Source organism: Actinia tenebrosa, unplaced genomic scaffold, assembly GCF_029948245.1.
Source record: "Actinia tenebrosa isolate PJP-AT-01 unplaced genomic scaffold, QUT_ActTen_1.0 PGA_scaffold15__27_contigs__length_11533743, whole genome shotgun sequence".
Taxonomy (NCBI): domain Eukaryota; kingdom Metazoa; phylum Cnidaria; class Anthozoa; order Actiniaria; family Actiniidae; genus Actinia; species Actinia tenebrosa.
In genome coordinates, this window is record NW_028292575.1 from 1,946,177 (window position 1) to 1,957,043 (window position 10,867).

The following is a 10,867-nucleotide window of genomic DNA, read 5'->3' on the forward strand; positions in this document are numbered from 1 at the left end:
GTGAATAAAAATATGCTAAGAAAATAAAAACTTTTTAAAAAATTGGCGCCAATATTCAACACAAGTGTTCCCGTAATTAACAAATGCTGCTAAAATGTGATTGGTTGGCCCCAATTACGTACCATATTATTTGAACCAATCGCAAGCAGACATACAAATTTCCTCCTCTGCTAGGTCATGGTAAGCATTGCTCTGATTTTTCAAACCTTTTTGATGAGATTAAAAAACAAGGCACAAACTTGTTTAACAGGTTAGGACTAAATTGCGCAAAATAATTTGACAATCTTTTAAAAATGACAGCTATAATTTTATAAAACTAATCAGCAAGCGGAAAATTCATTTTCACTTTAAATTATTTTTAAATTAATTTTTTAGCAAGAAACCATATTGGCCTAACAGGCTGCAAGACTGAATGATTTAATTTTCAGCCTTTAGACATGAAACAATCCGTTTCATGAAATAGCTGTGCTTAGCGCCGGCCTGGGGATTGGGGTGGGGGGGGGGGGGGGGGGGGGGGGGGGACGTATGCCATAAAGCTATTGTTTTAGGTTTTTCCTTCAAGTCGTTTCTATAAATATATGTGTGTCGCTCTTTTCCCCTCGTGCCTCCTCCACCTTTCCTAATCCCCTAAAGCGCGGCTACTATACGCAGGGTAATATGATCAAAGTCAGGGCACGAATATCTCACAGGTTGAATTAGAATTCAGTTAGATATATAGGTTTTGCGGAAGGAGGAGGAAAACCAGAACGCGGACAAAAATCTTCTCGAATTGAAAAAGAGACCTAACTTATAACTCGGCCACTTACATGGGATCCGGATGCTGAATCTGGAAATGAATACTAGGAGTTTAATGAAAAAATGAATCCTCAATGAAACTAAATATTAATGAATAGCTTATTGCGACTTAAATTTCATTTGATGCGTATTTAGATTAAGCAATGTCAGCTGAAAATTTGAGGGATTGCGCGATGTGAAGTGCGTGGCAGTTGCAACTAAATGTGCACGTTGCACTAAAAAACCTGTCGAAAAAGTATTTTTCTATAACTTTTTTTAAGAGATGAGAATTTTACTTTAGAGATGAGGCGGTAAGCCGTGTGGGATGGGCTCGGAAATCATATAAGAACATACGTAATAAGTAAATTACGAGCCTTGTATGAAATGACTGAAGAAGAGGGACTTTCACAACTTCAAGTCGCGTAAAAATAATTTAGCAAAATTTGATTTACTTCTGTCCACGCAAAGCTAGTACGATTATATAGGATGGTAGAAATTGCGAGACACTTTAAAAGTTACCAAAGCATCTATAAGTTCTATTTTCTCCGATTTCCCGAACACGAGTCGTTATAAAATAATTCAAATCCTTTTTAACAATTAAGATAGTTAATATTTATATTACAACTGCTTCCCGCATTACTTTCATATTATTTGTAATGTACTTGAAAATTATTTTTCAACTGGTTAGCACATGTCAAAGATTAAACGAGTTGTGCTTTAATTTCCGAAAAAATTTAATGTTCGATCAACAAGCGAGAATTTCGAGGTTAAAAATAATATTTTTTTCTAGATAAGACTATTACAAACATTTTTTTAACTTTGATAAAATCAATAGAATTCGTTTTTTTTTTTGTTTTTTTTTTTCTAAATTTGGGGTAAGACTTTCCTCACCTGATTTGTTCAGATGTTTTGATCTTATTTAAACAAGCACCTTTGGCGGTTTCTTTTATCGCCAAACAAAGAAAAGTGATCTACTATAACTTCTTTTATTAAATTACAAAGTTATTAAAATCCATAGTCAAGTTAATGGATATTACTTATAAACTACACTATGACAGTTTATTGCAAACGTTTTTACTACACTGAAATTTGACTTTTTCTGAAGGAATAAAAACCCCCGAATCCGAAGCAGGCCACAAATGAAAGCATAAGTTTTTGCATTTGCACTTTCTATTGTACTTCATGAGATCTGTTTATTCAATGTTCAACGTTTACTGATGCTTTTAACAGTGCTTTTCATTATATTTTATGTAGTTCGTATGTATAGTAAATGTAGTCATAGCCGTTAAGCCAATTTCTACCTTCTGTCTTTCATATAGCAATAAAAACAAGAAGAAAATTGTGGAAAAGTTAAAATACAATCCACCAATCAGAATTCAGAATAGTGCGTATATTCAAACACATGATCATGAATAACAACACTTAGCTTTTTATGTCTTTGAGACATTTGCTCGACATTTCGGACGAAGTCTACAGGTGCTTGTTTTCATGCAACATGAACGGCTCTAATATTTCAACTGTAAATGACACTTTTCTTTCAAATACGAGTTTAACTGCCCCTATCCCTTCGAAGATGAAGGCATCGTTTGGGTTGATAGCAACTCTCTCGTTCGTTGGCAATCTTTTTCTATGTATTGTCATGGTTCGTAAAAGGTCTATGCTCAAGAAGGCCTATAATGTCCTCATCTTCAATCTTGCTGTTGCAGATATGCTAACAGGTTAGTAAAACATTTGCTGCATTTTACAATTTTCCTTGCATACCACACTTAACCAAGTCTTCGATAGTACTAATTATATACAAAGAAATACTTCTATAAAGAACATGGACCTAGAATCTAAGAAAAGTCTTGATATCGGCTCTGGCAATCAGACTTAAAGTGTTTTAAAAATAAGACTCAATCAAATGATACCATTTTGAACAAGTATTTCTATGTTGCTGTGATTGTTCGAGTAATCTCTGACCAAATTAACATAGATATTTCTGGGTAAAACGAAACTTCACAAAATCTAATAATATTGTCTTTTATACTTTCTACTAAGATGATAGTTAAACAAGTTTTTAATAAATCAGATAACGCAACATTGCCAGTTTTCATAGTGGAATTATTCATTTTTGGTTTCTTTTCTTTATATATTATATTTTTATCCCAAATTTGTGTATCGTTGATTTAAATGAGACACATTTCTGAAGTTGGACCGTCCGTTCAATAGCTCCAGATGTAGCTAAATCAATATCGCAGAGCGTAAAATCTTTTTTTGTTTGGCACCTCTTCTGTCGTAGCTGTCTGAGTTCCTTTGAAGATGTTTAGGCAACATCAGTTGAATCAATAATCGCTTTCCAAACTGTACTGGTTCAAACGTTCTTATCCTACCAAACCATCTCCGACAAGCCATCTCGGAGACTTTTAAAACAGCTTACAGATTAAAGATGTCTACTGAGATTAAATGTTCTGGGTTTTTTTAGCATTGCATGAATCCAAGTTTTCTTTACCACCGCTTAGGATATCTTTCAAAAATTTCCATATTTTCGAATGTAAAGTTTATGGACTCTCGCTACAGACGGTTAAAGTACTTGATTTGAGAGTTTGAAAACCATTCTGAAATAAGTAAAAAAACAGACAATGTACTTCAATAGTCATGCTATGTAGTAGCGAGTTTGTTTTTCCGATCGGATTAAAAAAAGTGGTTCTATACTAATCATAAGAATTTTGAAAATATAAAAAAAATGTAATTCAAATGGTTGGAAGCCATGGTAAATGTTTACTTGAATAATTATCTAACCATCTATGAAATGAAATAGAAATAAACCATTATTTAAAAAAACGAAGTACGATTTAAAATAGTAACTAAGATTTTATATTAATAGTTGTTTTTTTTCAAATAACTACTGGCGTGCCACATTTCGAAAATAACGTTATTGGGCCTATTTAGAATCTGAATGTTAACATTATCTGATAAACGTTTTACCGGAAACACTTTTTTTTGAGCTGCTTTATTTCCAAGGTTTGCGGAAAAGCACAAATATATTCTTAGAAACAACTGGATCTTTATTTACAATTTGAACAAAATTTGACGCTTTAGAAAATTTTGTTGCATATTTTATCGAGCAACTAACATCTGGATTTCCCAACGAGCATATGTTTCTATATTATTTTGTACATTTTTGCCTGATTACTGACTTTTTAAAAGAAGCCAGCCCATGATATAATTATCTATTATCACTATAATTGAATGTAGGCGTTGAGGAGAAGGCGTCCAAGAGGCTGTAAAGCAGGCGGTAAAGCAGACGTTCCGTGGGTCTGGCAATAACAATTAAGTTATGGAAACCAAAATTGGCTATTTTCAGCTGCAATTCTATATATTCAATCAAATTTGCCTTAACATACGCTGTGTAATCTGATTTGGGCAATATGAATTACATCATAAATGTTCTTATTAGTAAGCAATGCAATAAGGTTCAATAGTTTTTTATTTAATGCATAATTTAAAGTTAGAAAACAATTTCAATAATTATTTTGAAAACCATGTTACGAAGTTTCCTACCTTACATAAAAAGGTTATAAAATATGATAAGCCATGAAACCCAGCAAATTAGAATTTTGAGAAGTTTGAAAATTGTTTTTAAAAAAAACCAGATGGTTTGTGTTTATTAAAATATCATATTTGAATTGGGCTACCTGTGGATTCTGTCAATCAGGTCAGGTATACTTTAATCTTGAAAAATAATGATAAAGAATATTGATTAAATCAAAGGATAGCAGCTGATTTTAGTAATCGGTTTTGATATTATTCAAAACATTATAGCCTTTCCAGCAAAAACTTTAATCCTACTGGTTTTGGTGTTTTTTAGTATAATCCTTATATTAGAGCAAGAATTGGTCAACTCATTCCAGACGTAAGCTCTTCATATGATTCAGTATTCCTAATCTTCCGATCGCTTTTCCAGGTTTCATTTCTCTTTCTCTTTCTCTTTCTCTTTCTCTTCCTTTTTTCCCTTTCTTTTCTTTTCTTGTCCCCTTTCTTTTCTTCTCATTAATCTTGTTTTCAACTAATTATAAAACACGTCTCAGTCTCGTCTCGTTTCCAAATCAAATAATTATTTTAATGCAAAGCGTCGCCATTTAAAACAAGAGTTTAAGAGCCAATGAATAAATAAACTTTGCAAGTTCACTGATAGCTGCACTGTCATCTCTAACACTTGCTGAATATTAAATAATAGGAAAGACTAATATGAAAGTCAAGCTTTATATCTAAAAGAAAACACAGAAAATAATACAGACTATGTACTTAAAGTGCAAATGAACCCTCCGACAATACTTTCAGTACTGATCATACATGAAGTAAATAGTTGAATGGTAAAATATTTCTTGATTTGAGTGATGCGTTTCTAAATTATGAAGGTTTATACTTTCAATATGCTAATAAGTGTGACGTCTATTAAGGCTTAATTAAATATACAAAATCGAACTGGTTCATAGATACAGTATTTAAAAAGCATCATTATTTTACTCATGGTTTACATGAAAGCTATTTAAAATTTTTATTTTCAAAATGACCAGCATTAAGTATTACTAGTTACAACAAAAACACTCAAATACCTTACCTGACGTCATCATCATTAACATATTGGAAGTATAAACCTTCCTAACTTAGAGACGCGTCACTCAAATCAAGAAATATTTTACCAATCAACTATTTAATTTATGCAGAACCGGTACTGAATGTATTGTCAAAGGGTTCATGTGTACTTTAATTGTTTGGATTTTTGTTAGTTTTTGTTTTTGTTCTGTTCTGTTCTGTTTTGTTTTGTTGGTGTTTTTTTTGTTTTTTTTTTTTAGTTTTTGTTTTTGTTTTTGTTTTTGTTTTTGTTTTTGTTTTTGTTTTTGTTTGTTTGTTTTTGTTTGTTTTGTTTTTGTTTTTGTTTTGTTTTGGTTTTTTTGTTTTTGGTTTTGTTTTTGTTTTGTTTTGTTTTGTTTTTGGTTTGTGGTTGTTTTTGTTTTGTTGTTATTTTGTTTTGTTTTGTTTTTGTTTGTTTTGTTTTGTTTTTTGGTTTTTTGTTTTGTGTTGTATTGGTTTGTTTTGTTTTGTTTTTTTTTTTGTTTTTTTTTTTGTTTTTTTTTTTGTTTTTTTTTTGTTTTTGTTTTTTTTTTTGTTTTTGTTTTTGTTTTTGTTTTTGTTTTTGTTTTTGTTTTTGTTTTTGTTTTTGTTTTTGTTTTTGTTTTTGTTTTTGTTTTTGTTTTTGTTTTTGTTTTTGTTTTTGTTTTTGTTTTTGTTTTTGTTTTTGTTTTTTTTTTTGTTTTTGTTTTTTTTTTTTTTTTTTTTTTTTTTTTTTTTTTTTTTTTTTTTTTTTTTTTTTTTGTTTTTGTTTTTGTTTTTGTTTTTGTTTTTGTTTTTGTTTTTGTTTTTGTTTTTGTTTTTGTTTTTGTTTTTGTTTTTGTTTTTGTTTTTGTTTTTGTTTTGTTGTTGTTGTTTTTGTTTTTTGTTGTTTTTGTTTTTTGTTGGTTTTTTTGTTGGTTTTTTATTTCTTTCTTTCTTTCTTTCTTTTTTTTCTTTATTTGTTGTTTGTTTTATTTTGTTTGTTTGGCTCTTGTCGTCTTTGGTAGTGCTGATAGTCTTTGGTTTGCTCGCTTTGCTATTTCTTTACTCTCTTAACGTCTTTCCGTCTTTTGATAATTCAAATTTATATATCGTCAACAATTTAATTTTCTTTTGTATTTTCTTTCCTGTGTTGTTGACCATTGCCTTTTCTTTGTACGCCCTTTAGTTCGTTTATGTGCTCGTTCTTTCCTTGATTAGTTATTCTATCGTCAGTCAATTAGGTATTTGATATTTTTCTCTTATTCTCTCTATTTCATTATATACACACCGAACGCATAATTTATTACTACTATACTATGTCTATTCTTTGCGTACATATTTACGGTGTTCAACTTATCTATAGAGAAAAAATATCGCTCTGGGATCCTCACGAATACCCTACATTTCATATTCTGGCTGCATTACCAGCGTGGTTGGTCCTTGTAGTGTAGTAGTTAACACATCGGACTAGAATACCGAAGACGTGGGTTCGAATCCTGCCAAGGGCATTTGATATTTTTCTCTTATTCTCTCTAGTCAATTAGTTTATTTTTTTGTATAATATCTGTGTGTTCCTTTGCTTGATCGTCTATTTCCTTCCTTTGCTTTTCGTTTATTTGTTTGCTCGTCCTGTTTGTTTGTTTGCTTGGCTGGTTGTTCATTCCTTTATTGTTCATAAGTTCTGTTGTTTGTTCGCTGGCTTGTTGCTTGATTCTTCTTTCGTTCTTTCGTTTGGTTCCCCCGTTTTATCATTTCATTCTTTCTTTCTAGGAATATTCATTGTCGCCACACCTGATTACGTCATCGACCGTCGTTCCTTCCCATACCCAGATGGCCTTGCGGGCAACATTTACTGTCACATGATTGGTTCCACGTACATTCTCTTCATCTTCAGCAAGGCGTCTACATTGACTATCATGTTCTTGGCCATAGATCGATGGTTTTCAATCGTCCAACCAATCAAGTACAAGACGACATTCAGTAGAAGACGTCTATACTACTACATCACTATAATTTGGATCATAAGCTGCATCACTCAAATCAATGAACTTTTTATAACATTCGTTGATGAGAAAAATCATTGCACTTTCCGGGATCCTTTCTACGGCGTCAAGTTCGAGCGAATCCTCATTCTCGTCCACGTGACCTTAACATTCTACATTCCAAGCATAATTACGTGTTGTTCATTCGTGCATATTAAATACCACATGCACAAGCCTCAATTCAGAAGAAGTATCAATAACGTCAAGGCGACGGAGAGGCTACTGCGCATGTGCGCACTTGCAGCTTTGTTCCTATCAATCTGTTGGCTTCCTACAGAAACGTATTTTATAACCTACAAGTTTAAAGTCGCGAAGTTGTCGTTAAATATATCGTTATTTTTTAGCGTCCTCGCGATGTTTAACTCGTGTGTAAATCCTTGGATTTACTGCCTGAGTAACAAGGAGTATCGTAAAGAATTCGTTAACTTGCTCTGCTGCATTCGATCCAACTCCATCGGGCTGACTGAGCTTATTGCAAAAGTATCATCGTCTAAGAGTCAATATTCCTTCACCAACGTGATGGCTTTGTCGATGGATAACCAAACGAGCCTCAACACAGAACGTTCAATTATTATTGAAATGAGAGCCATGTCGAATCCTGAATCGATGTTTCGACATCTGACGCCCAATAGTGCCACTCTGAAGCGATATTCAAGCAATGATTTGGTGACTGGCGTCTCAGCCAATGGGAAGACGCCTAACCACGTGGACAATAACAAAGAATTGATGGCCGACGGCCATTTTGGATAAATTCCTTTTTTAAATCATTACCATCAAGCGTGGAGGCCAAAGCAGTGCCTTTTTTGAAGAATACTTTTTGTCGACTATGTCACGTGACCGGAAGCTAAGGTTCCAAATTTGTGATCTATTCATGGTTCATACTCAGGCAATAGCAAACCAATCAGCGTTGCGGCAGTTTTCCCAGTGAAATTCAAATCTTGTCTCACAAACAACTTCACACTACCTGCTTCAAAGACGAGGATTACGAAGCATTTGTCTTTTATCTTCACAGGACAGTAAACAATATAGTCAATTTTCTTCGATCAGAGTTTTAAATTCTAAGATATTTTAGATAATTTGTAGAACTCGTGGAACACATAGCAACAGTAACTAAGGAAAGTCGGAATCATAAATTGCCCTTAACCAAAAAAAAAAAAAAAAAAAAAACCCTGAGTGGTTATATGTATTCGGTCACCCATCCACGTAGAAACCTAGCTCTTCCGGGCTTGACTCAGTATCTTCGATGCCCAAGTTTTTTCCACTCGGCCACGGTTCCAGGTGAATCAGCATAACAATAGCAGTGAAAACGATCCACCGAATAGACTAGACTTTTTAACATTATACTTTTAACCGATTCCGTGCGTGGCAGAGATGCAAGGGATTAGCCGATATGGTCTGGGGGCCGGCTGGTCTCTCCCCTGATGCTTCGGCTAGAACATTTTCTTGCGTAATTCGTACACCCAAGGGCAGAAGGATTTAATTGCCGTCAGGTCCGAAGTCCATACGCCGCCTCAGCTCTGCGGATGTCTCGGGGGTATGGCAAAGTGGAATCTTTTTTTTCTAAATTTCTTTTGCTTTACTTAAGTTCAATGCTCACCTCATGCACAACGTTTTGTACATTTATTTTTTTTTATTTTAAACATTATCTACAAATGATTGTTGCTGCTTACGTTCAATCGGTGTTATCAGTAAAGCAATGCTAAATCTAAGATGTGTTTCTAGTTTTAAATGCTGAAAACGCTTACTTAGAAAGCTTATTTTCTTTGTAAAATGCTATCATTCAATTCTGTTTATATTGGTACTAACCAAACCTGAGGAAAACACATGTACAAGAGAAAATGATAAGTATTAATATATTTATATATTAATACTTTATAATTTATTCGCTAGTAAATCATTTCTTTGTTTATAATATTCCATTTGATTGCTCATAACCAAAATGCCTTACCAAAGTAATATGCATGCACTTAATATTGATAACTTAAACATTGTTCTAATAAAAGAAACAGTGATATAATAGATGGATGGATGGATGGATGATCGTCCTTTTTTTTTTTTTTTTTTTTTTTTTCAAGAGGGTAGCACTTAATAGCCAGTGGCTAACAAACCTGTGGCCCTCATTCCATGATCGAATTGGAATTTAGGAGTTGATTTTTGCGGATGAATGGATGGAGGGAGGGAGGGAGGAAGGGAGGGAGGGAGGGATGGAGGGATGCATGGAGGGATGCATGCATGCATGGATGATGGATGGATGAGATAACTGAAAGAATGGTTTTGCGCTTATTCATTGTCACCTTATGTATTATTTACTTATCACTCAGTCTACGACTCACTCTAGCATATTGAAGAAAAAAAAAGACTCCTTTAACAAGAAAAAACCAACAAAAAAAAACAATGACAAGATGACTCTGGAGGAAAAAAAGAAATCCAAGCGAAAAAGCACGATTAAGATATTGTTTCCAGCGTCCCAATTAACCTCGTAACGAAATATTAAAGCGCAAAGAAAGCATCATTTCATCCTGTTTATCCGTACCTCTCAATAAACACGGTTCAAAAACGACTGTCACTTTTGACCTTACGATTTAATTAAACCATCGATCAAGCTTTTATTCTATGAAGAGAATTAATACATACTAGTTGTTTGAAAGGAAGCGGTCGATTTTGATGTGGGAAGCACAGAGTTTGTTTGAACTTATGTTTCTGTTATCTTTGAAAGGATTCTGAAGGATATAAAGTAGAAAATAAGAATATTTTTGGTAGAATCTATAATAGAAAAATCCCGAATGAAATTGGCCATAGAATAGAATTATGAATTGTGAAACTAAAATACTTATATGTATTTGATTTACATCAAACTATTTTTAGAATCTGTTGGTGTGCTTTTTGATATTTATTTTTGGTAGGAATTCGATAGCTTTGGATGGCGGATAAGTCGACTTCATTGGATAAACAAAAAATAAAAAAATCTTAAACCAAACTAAAAATGAAGTTTTACTACAAAAAACTAAAGTTTTTCTCGGAGGAAAAAAAAGCATTGAGAATTGACTAAACCTCTAAGAAATAATATCTAAAAACGAATCGGGAAAAAAGACAAAGAAATGAAAACTGATTAAGAGTTATAAGGAAAGCAAGTGAACTCGATACTTTTGACAGCCATTCGATGCCTTAGCTGTCCTTCCGGAACTCAATGCAAGTCAAAATACAGTTCCTAAATCGGCGCCTTTGTAAATTCGAATACACAATAACAATTGAGACATAAGAACGACTGCAAAACAATATGCTGGACTATATTACCAAGAAACTATAAGCTTAATTACCAACTGGCATACGACTTTTGACGGATGATTTTGACTTGTTGAGAAAAGTGCTGACATGAATGTTTCAACTAGTTGACGTTGGCTTATACGTCGAGCTCCTTTCTTTTCATGAGTCCTTCTCTTGAGCTTCTTCTTATTGCTTCGATTGAAAAAAGA

General features: G+C 33.1%; 1 protein-coding gene across 1 annotated transcript; it reads left to right on the forward strand.

Moving 5' to 3' along the window:
• The first annotated feature begins 2,245 nt into the window (after window positions 1-2,245).
• Window positions 2,246-9,221, forward strand: LOC116293518 (allatostatin-A receptor-like). The gene is made up of 2 exons (XM_031700954.2): window positions 2,246-2,492; window positions 7,123-9,221. Exons 1-2 carry the CDS (start codon window positions 2,270-2,272, stop codon window positions 8,142-8,144), a joined length of 1,245 nt encoding a protein of 414 aa, XP_031556814.2. The 5' UTR covers window positions 2,246-2,269; the 3' UTR covers window positions 8,145-9,221.
• Window positions 9,222-10,867: the final 1,646 nt, after the last annotated feature.